This window comes from Monomorium pharaonis, chromosome 6 (assembly GCF_013373865.1).
Source record: "Monomorium pharaonis isolate MP-MQ-018 chromosome 6, ASM1337386v2, whole genome shotgun sequence".
Classification (NCBI taxonomy): Eukaryota; Metazoa; Arthropoda; class Insecta; order Hymenoptera; family Formicidae; genus Monomorium; species Monomorium pharaonis.
The window spans coordinates 14,367,541-14,385,916 of record NC_050472.1 but is presented as its reverse complement, the minus strand read 5'-3'; the positions used below and the strand labels follow the sequence as shown (position 1 = coordinate 14,385,916).

General features: G+C 34.5%; 1 protein-coding gene across 7 annotated transcripts in view; it reads left to right on the top strand.

Moving 5' to 3' along the window:
* LOC105837671 (angiogenic factor with G patch and FHA domains 1) overlaps positions 1-18,376 on the top strand; it is a 125,419-nt gene that overhangs the window by 24,220 nt on the left and 82,823 nt on the right. For all 7 annotated transcript variants that reach the window (XR_004963953.1, XR_004963954.1, XR_004963956.1 and 4 more), the window contains exons 6-7: positions 15,525-15,967; positions 16,076-16,175. Coding sequence is in view for 3 of the 7 variants with exons in the window: in XM_036289196.1 (XP_036145089.1) it covers positions 15,525-15,967; positions 16,076-16,175 (543 nt within the window). In the remaining 4 variants the exon portion in view is untranslated. The remainder of the gene's footprint in view (positions 1-15,524; positions 15,968-16,075; positions 16,176-18,376) is intronic.

Genomic DNA, 18,376 nt, shown 5'->3' with positions numbered 1-18,376 from the left:
TTGGGATACAGACTGAAAAAAAAATGCCACAACTAGTCTCGAACCCAATTCGCACGGATAGCAAACTGTAGGCGCGCACTTAACACCCGCGGCCATCGCGCTTTATACCGAAAAGTGGTTTTCCATTGTACTTACCTTACCGGCCGAAAATGCACAGATTTAGATGCAATTTTTTTTAGAAAATGAGGCTTACTCGAAAACCAAAACACAGTTTTTGCTTTTTACCTTTTTTTTCGAACGCACTATGGCTCATTCGAAAGTAGAGTCAGCAGTCGTGGCATCTCCTTGTAAGTATTATAATAAAAATTTACTCGTAATATATAACTGAATCGTTCGACGGTATTTACATGCCAAATATTTCCTGCGTTATTTGTTGCTAGCACTGGGAATTAGCGCGAGCAATAAGATAGTGTGGTTGGGGTTGTTCCTGCGCGAACCGGATGAAAACTCGTCTATCCCAAGCGGCGCCTCTTGCTGAAGCAAGTATAGTAAAGTGTCTGATTTTTAAATAATTTTTTCAGTTATTTTATTAAATACTGCATGATTTTGTTTAATTTAGTTCTAAATGCCATTAAAGACAAACAAATACAAAAATGATAGGTAAGATCGACCCTTACAGGAACAAAATTGTATGCGAAATCACTTAAAACATTTTTGATTTTTATAATAAGCGTAAACATTTTTCGAAATAATAATTGTAAAAATATGATGTATTGTCACTTCCGAATAAAAGTTAATTCAGAAGCCGTTTGAAAAGAGCGTTAACTCGGAAGCCGATTAAAAAAGGTGTTAATTCGAAAGCCGGTTGAAAAAGACATTAACTGAGAAACTCGTTGGAAAAAGGCCTTAATTTGCGTCGAAATTTTTCTTTTTAATTCGCTTCCAAATGAAAGGATGTTAACTCAGAAACCGTTTGAAAAAGACGTTAACTTGGAAGCCGATTGAAAAGGGCGTTAACTCGGAAGCCGGTTGAAAAAGGCGTTAACTCAGAAGCCGATTGAAAAGGGCGTTAACTCGCGCCTTCATATTTTTCGCTTCAATTAAAATTTTAACAGCATTGTTGAAATAATTTTGGTACTCTATCTATATATATATATTAATTTTTGTTTCAATATGTTTATGTTTTAAATCGAGCGCCAAAATTATTTCGGCAGTACTGCGAAACTAAAATAAAGCGAAAAATCCTAGTAGGCGAATTAACGTCTTTTTTAATCGGCTTCCGAGTTAACGCCCTTTTTAATCGATTTTTGAGTTAACGTTCTTTTCAATCTGCTTCTGACAAGGGAACCTCGCAAACTCGAAAATTCAGATTTTAATGGAACTTGGTATAAATGTAGAGGGGGTGAATACATGAATTTAGAAATTTTTAGTTGGTGCCCAAAAACGGTTTGAAGGGATGAAACCACTCTTCAAAGTTGAGACGATTTTTCGATATATCTCGTAAATTAAACAAAATATAAAAAAATGTTTTATACGAAAGTTTTACAGTATAAATACCTTTATTTAACTATGCTATTTATATAAAAAAAAATTTTATAAACAAAATTTTTTTTTGAAAAATAAATAGCGTAGTTAAATGGAGGTATTTATGCTGTAAAACTTTTGTATGAAATATTTTTTAATATTTTGTTTAGTTTACAAGATATATCGAAAAACCGCAAAAATGTCTCAACTTTAAAAGGTGGTTTTACCTTTTCAACCGTTTTTGGGCACCAACTAAAAATGTCTAAATTCATGATTTTACCCCTCTACATGCCAAGTTTCATTAAAACCAAAATTTACGGGTTCGCGAGGTTCCCTTGTGAGTGAACGTAATTTTAGTGGTTGATTTAAAACATAAACATATTGAAAGAAAAAAATAGTATGCACATAGATTTTTGAGGGTGCTGATTACGAATTTGATGTCAATCTGATATTTACTTTTCTTTTACCTCAAAAGTTATTTTAACTAAATATACAAGTACAAATTTTAGTATAAATATTTCAAAGCTATTAAAATTTATTATTCAGTTAATTTTTTATAAACACAATCTAATTTTTTTATTATCATTAACTATAGTTACATATATTATGCTTTTACACAGAGGAATTTTGTAATCATAAAAATGTTTTAAAAATAACAAATATATTGGAATAAAATTGAAGTCGCAATATTATACTTTTAGAAAATACATGTGGGTGTGTTTATTCATATGTATGTAATAATATGGTTCACAATTGAAAAATTTAGCTAATTTAAATTTTCATCTAACCAAATTAATTTTCTTTTTTTTAAAGAATATATATATATATATATATATATATACACACACACACATGTAATTATTTTTTTTAATATTTTGATGCTGTTTTTCATATCAGTTTTTTGATAAAAAAAAAATAGTTTTTTGCGATTATTTTAATAAGATTTTTAAATCAAAACTTTTATTATTAATAATTATATTAAAAGAAAAAAGGACTTTCGGTGATGGTGTGAGTGACAGGGTGAGAGAAGTGTGCCAGTGTGAGAGAGAAATAAAGGTGTGATTGACGAAGAAGGAACATTTGGGGGGCCGTGGGAAGAGCCGGAGTAGGAGGTGGTCGTAGGGAAGAGAAGGTTGCGGTAAAAAAGTTGGGATAAGTTGGAAAAATAGAGAAAAAGAAGAGTGTACCGGAGTTTAGTCAGATTGAGGAGTATATGTAGGTAAAGGATAAAAAGGAGTGAGTACAGGCGAATAGGAGGGCGACGGCAGCGCCGTGGATGGACAGTCGGAGAAGCGTAGAGTAGACAGGCGTGTTAACTGAATCAGAGGTGTGTTCGATAGTAGGAATAAGGATAGAGAAGTAAAAGACATAGGGATGGAGGGTAAAAGAAAGGAGATTAAGAAGGCCTTCAAATTTAGAAAGGTTAATAAGGGAGAGAACACGTACCACGGGAAGTATTGAAAAGTTATTACGCAAGGAAAAGAGGAAGGAAAGAGAACATGAGCAGGGGGCAGAAGGTAAAGAGCAAGGAGAGGTAGAAGAATTGTGTAAAATGAGCAGGATAGGAGAAAGCTCATTAACGAAGGGCAGGATATTAAGGGAGATGTGGAAAGGTTGCTAGAGGGAGAATTTGAGAGAGGACATAACAAAAGAGATAGAAAAGATAGGGAAGAAATTGGACGAAGGGAGGGCAGAAATGACAAGGCAGTGGATGGGGTCGAGAAGTGGGAGGAAAAAAAGAAGGGAAGTGAAAAAGAGACTGAGTGATTTGGAAAGGAGGGTGGATGAATTGGAGAAAAACGGAAGTGGAAGGGGGAGTGTGAGGATGGTAGAAGTGATGGTAGTAGAGGGGGAAAGTGTGGAGTAAGGAGATTGAGAGAAGTGGAGATGAAATAGGATAAGGGTGAAAGAGGGGAGAGAAGGAAAAATATGGTGATTAAAGAAATAAGATTGGAGGAAGGTAAGATAAACGAGGAGCTGTAGAGGAGTTTTGGAAAGTAATGTATATTAGGGAAAGAATGAAGGAAGTAAGGAAGATGAGAGGTATAGATAGAGATGGGAAAGGAATAGTACTGGTGAAGCTGGAGGAGCTGGAGGATAAGAATAGGGTAATGGAGGCGAAGAAGAGATTAAGGCCCGCATTCATACTTATAAATAAGACTCAAGTTGATGCAAGTTCACTCTTTGATTCATCATTAAAATTTCCAGTGAACTTGAGTCGATGAAATTAAGATTTACTTGGCAAAGTTAGACTTGTTTGTTTATAAACTCATTGCACTTTTGTGTGTGTGTGTGTGTGTGTGTGTGTGTGTGTGTGTGTGTGTGTGTGTGTGTGTGTGTGTGTGTGATGTGTTCATAATACCTATTTATTTCTAATAAGTAATTTCTTAAGTATAAATGTATTCATAGTTTATTTAGCATAAACTTATTGACTAATACATTCACAAATAAGCCGTACTTTGTTAAGTCAAGATCCAACATGACTTAAGCACGATCAGAAAGATGAGAATGAAATTTTTGACGTGCAAAATAGTGTCATCATGGATAATGTTTGTGAAATTAATCTTTTAATTGATCTTCCTGACATATCTGAAATATTGGAAAATTTAGAAGAATTATTAGAAGAAAATCCGATTATATGCATCAAAAAGATATACGTAATGTGCAAAATCCATTTGAGTATTACAATAATGTGGACTTTAAGAGACGGTATTGATTCAATAAACATAGCATCTTGTAATGAATATTGTTAGAAATTCGTGAACCATTTTCAAAAATTAATAATCGTGGACTACCAATATGTTCAGAATTTTACCTTCTGACATGCCTACGAGTCTATGCAATTGCAAGTTTTCAGGTTAAATAAAATTGAATTTTATGTTTATGTTTTATAATAAATATAAACAAAAATTTTGAATTTTTTTAATAAATAAGAACGATTGTTAAAGACGACGCAACGTCACAATTTATTAAAGTACAACGGTTACGACGTTTTGGCCTTCACTTTGGGCCTTTCTCAAGTAAAATTCAAACCACTATAAATTTGTGATTTGTGTCAGCGTATCACGATTTAAACTGCAAATTACAAATTAATTACAAATATAAATGTGGTGAAAGGATTAATATCTACGTGTACATAAATAAACCGCAACGCTTGCAATTTACTTGTTAATGAGAACTAAGAATCAATTCGATAACTTATAGAGTGAAGAAATAATAATTTAACAAAGTACATAATACGAATACAAACGTTGTACGTTTTTACTGATAAGCAGTAACCGTCAAACTGACTTAAAATAAAAAATAATAAAAGAAAAAGAGCAAAATACAAGTAAAAATTTGAATATTTATGTGTATTTGATGACTTGGTTGTAAATCGAGTTTAAATTTTCCCTGTCTTTTTGCAGGTTTAAGTATTGTTTTTTTTAAATGAGAAACATTTTAGCGATTTTTCTCTTGCGAGTGTTTTTCGCTATGTAATATTGGGTTGATCAATTGAAGTCATGGTTTTTAGAAATTCGATGAGCTGACAACTGATCTGAGTGTCCCAACTATGAATACATTACTTATATAAGGCTTGTTTCTACCAACGTAGATTAACTTTAATCTTGGTTTAACTTGCTTGTTATCTCATTCTAGTTCCAAAAATTAGAAAAAGATAAAGGTCAAGTTGAACCGAGATTAAAGTTAATTTACGTTGGTAGAAATGGGCCTAAGTAAAACTTCGTTAATAAGCTAAACTTTATCAAGTCAATCTTAAGTTAAAATATGAGTTTGGATTATGAATACTGGCCTAAGAGATAGAAGGGAGAGAATAGAGGATGATCTGATGATGGGGGAAAGAAAGACGAGGTGGAAGAGCGGAAGGCAGAAAGGGAAAGAGGAAAAAGAGTGCAAATAGGGTACATGAAAATGTGGGTAAACGGACTAAAAAGATGGGATGAGGTGGAGAAAGGTTGGTTTGGGGAAAAGAGAAACCAGTGAAGAGGCGCGAAAACAGGGATACGGAAGGTGATGTGACGAGAATGAAATTGAACAATGAAATGACGCTAATGAAATGACCCACTAACTATCCTGAAAAGAACTATTAAAAAGAAATTTCTCAGAATGCCAACCGCTAATGAAATGACCCATCAACTATCCTGAAAAGAACCGTTAAAAAGAAATTTCTCAGAATGCCAACCGCTAATGGAATGCGCCATCCAGTCAATTGCACACACAAATTGCAATTTTCTGAATTTCTTTACTCAGAAACAACGCATTTTAGCAAAAAATCGCAAAACACTTTATATTTGAAATTTTACTTAGAGAGAGTCTTGTGGTTAGTTTAATTTGATTAAATTGGTAAGAGATTTTCTAATTTTGCTATTATATGTAAATATAGATGGCTGACAGTAAAAATATGGAATACAAACACATTCTGGTGATGTTTTCTGAAACTAAGTTTAGAGTTCTAATTGTTTCAACAAGAACGTTACACGGTGGAACTCAGTGTAGCGTTAGCGCGTCCTAGTTGGAAAACAGCCATTATTTTGTATGTACGGCGTTGTTAAAGTGGTTAAAGTTAGTGTAGAAGTAAATATGGTTATAAGCGGAGTGGGAGATCGCCTGTATCCCGCAAGGGACTTGGTGAATAAAGATTATTATTAAAATTATTATTTTATTAAAAGAAAAAATTGCTTTAATTAGACTCTGAAAATTATGACAGTTTTTTATGAAATTATAAATACCTCAATAATAATTATTTAATCGCATCTAATTATTAGAGATATATAAGAAACGTTAAGGTAACTTAAAAAATTAAATTAATTCAGAACTAAAAATCTAAGATGCGATTAAACGATTATTATTAAAGTATTTATAATTTTATTAAAAATTTCATAATTTTTACAGATTAGAAAAACAAAAAATTCTAAAGTAAATTGTATTATTTTTACAGATATGTTAAAAATTTAAAGCATACACAACAAGATGTACATAAATAAATCATGATTTTTGACTATCGCGTGTTTTGTTAATGTTTGGACACTGCAGTGAATGCAGTGACTTTTATGTATACAAAAAATGGAATTTTATCAGAATACATTTTTCATGTAATATTTACATAGATTATTGTAATATATTCTTTAAATCAATTGCTAAAATTAGTTAGGTTTTTCTTCGAAAGTTCTTTTCAATTTATATAATAAAATTTATATTTTGGTAAATTTGAAATAAAAACTGTATTGAATATTGTAGATACAGGTGCTGTTTGATACATTTTTTCTTATTTCTAATTTATCTGAAAGTGTAAATTTAAAAATATAAATTTTATTTTATAAATGAAAAATTTCTAAAAAAAAGATACTAACTAATTTATTAATTTGTTTAAAGAACGCAATATAGTTATCAATATAAACATTGTTTAGGGCTTCCGCTTCCGGTGCGACGTATGCGAACACGCGGTTTTCTCGTGAGAGCTTTGTCAGTGTGCATGGAGTGAAGGTAAGTGTGAGTGCAAGGTGCGAGTGTGAAAGGAAAGTGGAGAGGAGAAGGAGAGTGAAGAGAGTAAGTGGAGAAAAAGGTCATAAGGATAGGGAAAGGGCACAGGGAAAAAGGAGGTAAAAAAGTAGATAGCGAAGTATAAGGTAGAGCATGGAATAAAAGTTGGTAAGAGGGAAGATAAAAGAAGAGTAGGTGACAGTTAGATATAGAGTATAAGTAGATAGAGAGGAAGAGTGTGGCCGGAAGGAGTAACCTAGAGAGCGCAATCATGGAGAGAGAACTAGGAATAGGTAATATGTTATAGAAGAAACAGAGGGAGAAACGTAGTAGCATAGGGAGCACGTATAGATGAATATATGAAAAGAAAAAGAGAGAGGCCGGACGAAGAGAAAAAGGAGGAGGGGGGAGTCCATTTCATAGGAGTAAAAAAACACCGAGGTCCCCGACGATGGTAGGGGGGGGGGGAGGGAGGAGGTAGGAGAGGAAGGTAGAAAAGATGGAAAAGAGGGGGAGGAAAGTATGAGGGAGAATAGAGGATATAAAAAGGATGATGGAAAATATGTGGCAGGATCAAAAGAGAGGGAATGAAGGGGTAAGAGGGGGGTTGAATGTCTTAGAGAAAAAAATGGAAATGATGAGAAGGGAGCAAATGGAAAGAGATAAAAGATGGCAGGAAGAGAGTGGAGATGGAAGGAGGGGAGAGAGATAGAAATAGGGAAGGAGGAGGAAGAGGAAAGAATGAGGAGGTTAGAGAGGGACTGGGAAATAAGGTAGAGAAAAGAGAGAAGGAAGAACCTGATAATTAGGGGGCTGGAGATTAAGGAGATTAAGGGAAAGAAGAGAGAAGCTATGAAAGGTTTGTTAAATGAGATAGGAGTAGAAGCAAAATTGGAGGTGAGTAGAGTAGGGGGGGGGGGGAAGGGAGAGACATGTTGGTAAAATTAGAAAATGAAGAGCAGAAGAGAGAAGTAATGAATAAGAAAAAGATACTGAGGGGAAGATAGGAAAAGATAGGGGAGGATTTAACATGAAAAGGAAGATGAAATGGAGGTTGGAAGAAATAGCAAGGGGAGAGAGAGAGAGGGGGGGAGGGAGGGGGGAGAGAGAGAGAGAGAGAGAGAGAGAGAGAGAGAGAGAGAGAGAGAGAGAGAGAGAAGAGCATAGGTACGTTATGAAAAAATAAACATTGATAGAGAGTTGTGGGTATGGGATGAAGGCGAGGAGGTATTAAGAAACCAAGAAGGTAAAGTAAGGGAAGATGAACAAAAGGGGGAAAGGAAGTAGGAAGAGAGAGAAAGGAAGAGGTAGAGTTGGGCGATAGAGGGGGGAGGAAAGGAGAAAGGAGAGTAGAGAGGAGTAGAGGGTATGTTTCTGGAACGTGGCAGGATTGGCAAACAGACAGATTTTTGGAAGGAATTAGTGAGATAGGAGGTGATAGTGTTGTTGGAGACATGGGTGGAGGAAAATAAGTGAAAGAAGTTGAAAAGGAATATGCTGAAAGGATATAAATGGAGGGTGCAGTTCGCGGGAAGGAAGAACAAGAAAGGAAGGGTGATGGGGGGGTATTTTAATGGGAATAAAATTGGAGTTGATGGAAAAGGTGATGGAGATAGAGACGGAAGTGGAGATGATTGTGGGGAGGATAAAATTGGAAAGGGAAAGACTGAGGAATAGTAGGAGTATATGTTAATGATATAGAAAGAGTGTTACAGGCTTCAAAGAAATCGGTAGAAAAGAGAGAAGAGGGGGTAGTGAGGCTAATGGAGATGGGATTTTAATGCGAGAACGGAGGAAAGGGGAGGAAGGCGGAAAGGGGGGAGAGGGAGAGAGAAGGAGAAGAGAAGGGGAGAAGATCGAAGAATAAGAAAATAAATAGGGAGGGGAAAGATTAGTGGAATTTGTGGAGGAGGGGGATGGAGTATCTTTAGTTTGGTGGGATTAAAGGGGATGAAGAGGGGGAGGTTTACGTATACGGGAAGTAGGGGAAATATAGTTATTGATTACGTTATACAAAATGAGGAAATAAGATTGTTAGGTTAGAAATAGGAGAGAAGACTCGGATCATTATTCTGTGGTGACGCTCGTAGGCGGAAGGATGGGGGGGGGAAGAAGGAAGAAAAAAAGAAAGAAGGGAATGGAGAGGATGATGAAATGAGGAGGAGGCGGAGATGTTTAGAAGGGAAATGGAGGAGGTACGGTTGGTGGAAGATGGGATTCAAGAGGAATGGGAAAAGTTAGAGGGTAGGGTTAAAAAAACGGTAGAGAAAGTAGAGAAGGAAAGGGGAGTTAGGAGGGGTAAGAAGGGGGTGGTAGGACGAGGAATGTAGGGTGGGCAAGAGGATAGCAAGAAGGAAAGGGAGTGGAGGAGGGGAGAGAAAAGGAGCAATAATATAAAAGAATGAAAAGAGGATACCGAGAGTTATGTAAGAGGAAAAAAAGGGAAGAAGCAGAAAGGGTAAAGACAGTTCAGCAGACAAAAACAGGGACAGTTGTGAGAGATAGTAAATAGGGAGAGAAGGGAAAGAGGGAATGAGGGGATTGAGGGAAGGGAATGGAGAGATTATTTTATGGACTTGCTGGGAGGGGTAGAAGGGCGAATGACGAGGGAAGAAGGAAGGGAGAGAGAGGGATGAAGAAAAGATAAGAAGAGAGGCAGTGGAAGAAATAATAAGGAGGTTGAAAGGAAAAAAGGCAGCGGGTAGATGGAGTAGCAAATAAGGTATGGAAGTATGAGGGTAAAAGGATGAAAAATTGGATTTGGAATTTTTGCAATAGAATATAGAAAGGAGAAGGATGGCCGGAGGTATGGAAAGAGGGAGTGGTTCCCATTTTGAAGAAGAGAGAGGGGGACGTAGTGCGGGATTATAGAGGGATGATACTGATGCCAACGGCATACAAAATATACGCGGCAATACTAGCAGAAAGGCTAAAGGAAGAGATAGAAAAGAGATAATCTCGCATAATTAGACAGGCTTTAGGAAGGGAATGGGAACGATAAATAACATATACGTTCTGAATTACCTGATTAATAAGCAAATAGAAAAGGGAAAAGGTAGACTGGTAGCGCTATTTGTGGACTTAAAAGCAGCGTTTGATACAGTGGATGAAAAAGTATTATGTAGGACAATGAGAGAGAGAGAAATTAAAAAGGAACTGGTAATGAAAGTTGAAGAATTGTTGAGAGAAACAAAGAGCAGAGTAAGGGTGGGGGAGAAGGTTAGCAGAGAATTTTGAATAGCGAGAGGGTTAAGACAGGGGTGCCCATTAAGTCCGATTTTATTTAATGTATTAATAGCAGATTTAAAGGAAAAAATGAATAGAGTGAAATGAGGAGGGATAGAGTTGGAAAGTAAAAGGGTATTACGTTAGCTTGTGCAGATGATATAGTGTTAATGGCAAAGGAGGAAGGGGACATGCGGAATATGATAGGACAGGTGTGAGGAATTGGAAAGATGAAATTTGGAAAGGATTGGGAAAGGAAAATATGGCTATTTGATAAACTAGTATGGACAGTTATTATGAGTTATGGGGTGGAAATTTGGGGATGGAAAAAGAGAGAAAAGGTGGAGAGACTAGAAGAAAGATACCTAAGGTGGGTACTAGGAATGGAAGGGAAAATACCGGGGTATATGATAAGGAAGGAGCTACAGAGGGACAAATTAGAGGGAAGAGCAGGGAAAAGAGCGTGGAATTTTGAGGAGAGATTGATGGAAGGGAAGGGAAGTGTGTTGGCGAAAGAGTGTTTAATGGAGATAAGGGAAAGATGGAAGGTTAGGATGGGATGGGAGGAGGAAAGAAAGGAGAGTAAAGTCTTTTTTGAGAGTAAAGGGGTAGGAATGGAGGAGGCGGAGGTGTGAGGAGAATGCGGGTGAAAAGGTAAAAAAGGTTGTAAAAAAAGAAAGGCAGAGGAGGGACAGATGGAGGAAGATAAGGGAGTTGAGATCTATAATAGATGGTACATCAAAATAAAGGATAAAGGAGTTCCAGAATATTTGAAGAATGGTTGGGGGGAAGTAGGTGGCAAAGGGTAGCGAAATTTAGACTAGGGAATGAGATAAGGGAGAGTAGGTACTGGGAAATGGAGGAAGAAAGGATGTGTAGGTTATGTGGAGGAGAAATAGAAAGCTGGGAACACGTATGGGAAAGGTGTAGAGATTGGGGAGCAGAGGGAGGAGGTAGGCAGGGTGTTGAGAGATGAGGGGTAGGGAAATGGTGGATGAGGTTGGGGGAAAAGGAAAGGTGGGAGAAGAGAATAGGGGGAAATGGAAAGAATAAAGGGAGGGAAGAAGAGAATGAATGATAAGGAGAGAATGGAGATGTACCTGACTACAATGTAGATGACTATAAGATAAGTAAAGAAGTTGAGAGAAAGAATAATAATGCAAGAGGAAGCGGAAGTCCGATCGAGGGAGTGCGCGTGCGCGTGTCTCTCTCTCTCTCTCTCTCTCTCTCTCTCTGTGTGTGTGTGTGTGTGTGTGTGTGTGTGTGTGTGTGTGTGTGTGTGTGTGTGTGTGTGTGTGTGTGCGTGCGTGCGTGCGTGCGTGCGTGTGCGTGTGCGTGCGTGTGCGTGTGCGTGTGTGTGTGTGTGTATGCAGGGATAGGGTGTTGATGCATGAACAGGCAACTGGCATGCGGCAGCACTTTTAGGATAAGTTAGTTATAGTTGTAAGATAGAATAAGTCAGTTATAAGGTGTTTTTTTTTGTAATTGAATTATAACTCTGAGGGGAAACAATAAAAACCTAACCTAAACTATAAACATTGTTTAAAAAGTACTTTCCGTTTCGATAAATTCTTATTTTTTATTTTGATAAAAATAACTATAAAAGAAAAATTCTTAAGTAAAGAAGCATTCAAATGCATTGATGGCTTAATATATTAAACATTACGTCTGCTAAAACTAAATATATTCTTGTAACAGGGTACAGTTTGTACTTGTTACAATTTGATAACATAAATTTACCAATATTATACATTAAAAAAGTTATTTTTTCAGCGAGTTGCTACGTGTAACTGAACGTTTGACTCGCGATTTGTATAGGTCATAAAATTAATGATATACTTAGATAACTTAATATTTAGAAAAATATACTCAGATTAAAGAAGGCCTGAGATATCTTTATCTAATGTGTATATTAATTTTTTGTTTCAATATGTTTAAAATTTGAAGTGTAAATCAAAACTATTTCGGCAGTGCTGTAAACTTAAATTGAAGCGAAAATTATGATTGGATCTTATTCAATCAAATAAAATTTCTATGGTAATTAATATGACGTATAATACACTAATAACGTTACACTATGACGTTACATTGACTTCCAATGTAATTTAATAATATTTTATAATATTATTTTTTTTAATAATGTTGAATATGAAAAAGTTTATGTCAGTTAATATATTTTTTTACATAGAAATTTTATTAAAAGTTATTCTGTAACATTGTATACAAATAAGTTTATCATGATTTATGTCAATATTTCTAGAAAATCTTGATTCTCACGATTAATCAAATTTAATGTAAAATTTTTATCTATTTATGTTTTTGTATTGTACAAAATTGTTAATACCATATCATAAAAATATACTTTAATGCAATCAATTTGTATCATAGTCCAACTAAAAAAAAAAAAATTTTTTTAATTTTATTATAAGTCATATTTTATCCATTTCTGTACTCCAGAAATTACCTCTCACACCGTAAGAGTGTTTTTGACCGTAAGGGGAAGTTTGTGAGACCCGGTGCATTTTTCAACGTGTAAAAACTATAGGAAAAATTTAAAAAATTTTATAAAGTATGATTCAATCTTGTATATTGCTGTATCTAATACTCATATATTGGGGTCGGAAGAGGGTGAAAACATTACGGTGCTATTTGATGTACCTTGACAGTTTTACGCACGCGCAAAAATCGTTCCCGGTCCACGCCCCGCGCGTGTCTACTAACCATGTGCCACTCTTGCGTATAACGACGCAGGTACATGATTTTTACTACGTCTATTTCTCTTTGATTTCACCCATTTTTCTTATGGGATAAGTCCGACGTTAACAATATAGTCTTATTACATATATGGTTATACTACAGTCTTCCTCCGCAATGTAATATGCATACAGAAGCTAAACAAAAACTTACTCGCCACTAACCTTGCGCACATCACATCATTAATCTCGAACTGTCACATTATCGCTGTGAAACTCGCTGTGGACTTGTCTGCTAACGTCAAAGCATATATTCGACAACGAACGTGCACTTCTCATCGGATCTACGAGACTTTTCTTATAAGAAATTATTAACCGTACGATTTACAAATATATCACTTAATATTGTTTATTCTCACAAAGCGATCATATCACGAACAGCGATTTATCATATCAATACATAGTGTACATTAACACTTTATAAGAGACCTGTCACAGGTAAATCTTAATGCCCTTCTTGTTGAATTTATGTACTGGACATGGACGACGATGACGTATCTTACATGAAAAATTTAAAATTCGTTTTTGCGTCACAATATCTCCATTCGTAAGGCACGTAGAGTAAAAATAGAAACAGTTTTCTTATACAAATCAAACCCAAGTTTTCTATTGAGTCTAGTTAGAACTTGATCGGTTTAGTCGTTATTGAAATCTGATAATCTTAGGTCGCAAGTCGCGTACTCGCGTATATATACACGGGATGATCTTGCGCTGCGCGTTCACTTGGCGCGAGACACTACTGTTTTGTGATGATAGAGGTGCATACACACCTAGATAACTTATATCACTGAGCTACACACGTAGATAGGTTTACATAGAATTATATACATACTTAGATAGAATATCATAGAGTCGCATATATGTACTTGTAGGTACAATTACATACGCACGTATGTAAAATATTATAAAATTACATGCTCACGTAAATAGAATATGATAGACGTGCATACACACGCAGATAGGATATCACTGCATACAAACATCGATAAGTTTAGATACTTTAGATAGAATTATATACACACTTAAATAAAATATCATAGGATTACATTTACGTAGATAAAACACCGTAGAGTCATATACATTATACATTTTTTTATTCATATTAATAATAAATGTCATTTATGATAAGAACTTTGTTTTATCATAACATATTCTTATTAAATTCACATAGAAAAACAATTATTATTATTATTAAATGTTATAAAGTATATGAGAGGCAAAAGATTAGTTAAGAAACACATCATTTGTAATGGATATGACAATATCAGATACGACTCGGTTTATGTCAAATTTCGCAAGTGCCATACGAAATATGTGATTCAAAATCACCATTGAAAATAATAACCAAAATTTTTGTATTATTTTCTATCTGTTATTTTAAGCAACGCGCCCTTTTCAAATGGCTTCTTAGTTAAGGCCCTTTTATTCGGAAGTGATATATTCATTACTCTTTCATATAAATAAAATTTAGTCAGTTACACATATAGGCTATTTTTGACTCTTATAGGCTCTCCTTACCTAGGTCAACAGAATTCAGTTTGTTTATGAAAAGTTAAACTATTGAAATATATTATCAAAAAACAAAAGTAGTATGTTATTTTTTATTACTTATCTTTAATTTTATTTAGTAACATTTATAATGTGATACATGAAATCTATAATTTATATTTTATGATAACATTATACAGGGTGTCCCAAAACATACTGGCCAACGCTTGTAAAAAGGTAGAAGGGATCGACATGAACATAAAAGTCCAATATTGCCTTTGGTTAGGTCTTGAATTAGGTCTTGGGTTAGGTCCACCAATAATCGAGGTATTAATTTTTCAAATTATGCGAATGAGAGCGCGCCGAGAGAAGAGCTCGATCCGCTCGAGCCATAACACAGAAGAAAAGATCTATCGTGAATGTATAATAAGCTTTCATTAATTTACTGTTCACAATTACGATAGAAATTAATTAAATTATTTGCCGATTCCATACGTTAATATCTCGATTATTGCACCTAACTCAAGACAATATTGGACTTTTATGTTTATCTTGATCCCTTCTACCTTTTTACGAGCGTTGACCAGTATGTTTTGGGATACCCTGTATATTTATTACAGTGCAATATAAAGATTCCATTTCTGTTGTTATTGTAATTTATGTTAAAGATTAAATAAGAGGGTGTCATCTAGGCTGGTATTCATAGTTGAGTCTTATTTCAAGATCCGTTTGAAGTAATGTCTTAAAATATGTATTAATACGGCTCTCTGATTGGTTGATAACATCTTAAGGCAGTACTTAAGACAATCTTAAAATATATTTGTCTATGAATACCGGCCTTAGTGTACATATTAAACATAATTTGAGATATCCTACAATTTTAGTGGGCGTAATTCAAATTATTTGAGATATTTAATTTTTTTGTACATATAAATAATTTTGTTTATTTTCAATTTTTATGTATATTTTTGCTAATTTACTATATAAATTTTTATTGAAATTTATTCTCTTATACGTATAGTATTTTATTATTTGAAAGTAATTTCTCAAAAATTAGTTTTTATTACGATACTCTGTTTATCTTATTCATATTGTAATTATATGTATTTACAGTATCATGCACGTTTTATATACGATGAAACTAAGAAACAGTATCAAGTGATAGATTCCGGTTCAAGAAATGGTACTTTTATAAATGGTAAACGATTGTCAGTAGCTAAACAGGAATCTGAGCCTTATGAAATAACGCATGGATCAGTTATAAAAATTGGTGGAACGAAATTACTGTGTCATATTCATCACGGAAATGAAACTTGTGGTCATTGCGAACCAGGTCTTGTTCAACAAAACATTAATCTCAATGAAAATAAAATTTTGAAGACAAAACTTTATAAAGAAGAGTTGCGACGTCTAAAACATAAATTTGGAATTGAAAAGGATAATGTTGTGTCTAGTGGTCAATTAGCTTCAGGTTACCAAGATAGAGCACAAGCTAGACGGCTGTATGTAGGTTCGTCGGATCCTCACGCTAAGACACAACAAAGTTCTGTTCACACGTGAGTATCGCTGATTGTAAATGTAAATTAAATGTAAAAGTGACTGGCTGTGCGTCTTATGTAAATAATTTATATAATAAGTTTTACTATAATTATTTAATTAACTAGATCAATAACAAAGGACAATAAAGGATTCAAATTGCTTTCGAAAATGGGTTGGTTCGAAGGTCGTTCTTTGGGCAAGGATGGAAATGGAAGGACAGAACCTGTAAGTTTTTTATTATACTAGAACATTACATTGCCTGCGTTTCGTGCGCTATTTAGCCTTTTTATAATGAACGTTGCACTTACATTTTTTCTGTATTTATATTTAGTTTATTTACAAACAATTTATGTCTCGAATGTAGTTTTTTTTTCGTGCATGTTTGAAAATAATTTTACTTTTTCTTATAATATTATATTATATTTTAAACTTACATTAATATTAGAATTTCTTTATTTTATACATCAACAGTAAAAGAAACACAAATCTTAAAAATTATAAACTACAACTGTATTTAAGATTATATTTTATTAGTTTAAATAATACAACTGTAAATTAAATTAATAAAATTAAATAATTATAACTTTATGTTGGAATAATATATATTATATTATATTTTTAAACTTTAAAATTAAATAATAAACACTTTATATTGATAAAAGAAAATAATTATATTTTAAGTAGAAAAAGAATTATTATATAATATATTTAATGAATATTTTAAATTAAATTTTTAATTATAATATATTTAATTATAATATAAATTAAATTATAATACTATTCTCTATTATATTAATACAGAATCTTTTTAATTCTTAATTCTTCTCTCTCTCTCTTTCTCTCTCTTTTTCTCTCTATCTATATAGAGAGAATTCGCTTATTTCTTTCCGATGTCCCAACTGTAATGCCCATCACTCTCATGGCTTGTGCTTGCAATATGTTTACGGCTCTTAATATTCCTGAACTGTCTTGCCACATTCTGGATGTAAGGGTTGTTGTTCATAAGACTCGACCTGTGGCAGCTCGTGATCGACCATTGCCTATCTCCACCACAGGCTCGATCATTGTTACTTTAGCCTCGCGTGCGATTTGAGATATTGTTATAACCAAGAACTGTGTGCGGCGTACGCTTGTTCAGAAAGATATTTGCCCCAATGGCCCTGACCGGAGCGTTCACGTAAATGAGTTTCTCCCTAAAGATATCTATAAGTTGCTTCAATTAACTAAGCATATGGCTAAAAATAAATCTTATGCGTATGTCTGGGTCAAAGAGGATCATATTTATGTCAGACGCTCTAACGGCGAGCCGATTATTCACATAAACTCTAAAGTTGATCTGGATAAGTTTATTTGACGTATGCACCCTGTTCGCTCCTCGACATTCGTCTCACGTTGTCGCATGAACTCTAGATATCAGTTTTGTATTGCTCAATTTAATGCGAATTTCCTTGCGCGACCATATTGATTTTATCAGATTACATTTTAATAGCAATTTATATCACATAATTTCTGTCTCTGAAACTTGGTTCAATGCGGGCATCTCTGACGACCTTGTCGCCTTGGATGATTATTTTTTAATTCGTAATGATCGAATTGGCTGGATGGGCAGTGGTGTGGCCTGCTATGTCTATAAATTGCTCAGAGCATCTATTGTTGTCATGTCTGACGGGTGTCACGTTAACGAACCTGAATGTCTTATTATTGATATTTGCTTACCACACAATGAATCCGTATTGTTCGCATCCGTTTATAGGAGACCCAAAGGCTACTTCCTTCAAGATTTTGTTGCGTCGCTTACCAGTTTCTTTTACTTGTATAAAAATATAATTATTGGTGGCAACCTAAATTGTAATTTGTTAACAGATCAAATTAAAGCAACTTACTTGCGAAATCTCATGTTTAGCCTATCACTTTACATCGTCCATTCTGATGCCACCTTTTATACTGCCATCTCCGACTCAAGGCTTGATGTTTTAATCGTTGATGATTGTGACAAAATTTCATCTTTTATCAAATCCTTATGTCCTTTTATTGCTGGTCATGATCTTTTTTCTCTCTTGTTGTCTATTAAGACTCATGTCAATACTGAGCCTTCCATTTTGCGGCGCTGTTATAGACGCACTGTGAACTTTGAATTCCTTGAACTTCTTAGTGCTAGTGTTAATAGTGCTTTTACCATTATTAATAATTTGTCTGATAAAACTTATGTTCATGAAACTTGTGCAATGCTTTCTCGTGCCCTTTGTGATGTGTTTGATGTTTGTGCGCCTGCCCGAGCTTTTATGATCAGGAAGCCACCTGCCCGATGGCTCACTGAGGATCTAAGGAACCGTGCTCGTAATACTTTATACACGCAAGTCAAGCGTTCGAACAGTCTGCTCGGATATCTTAGATATAGACATTTTAGGAAATCAGCTAAATTTTGA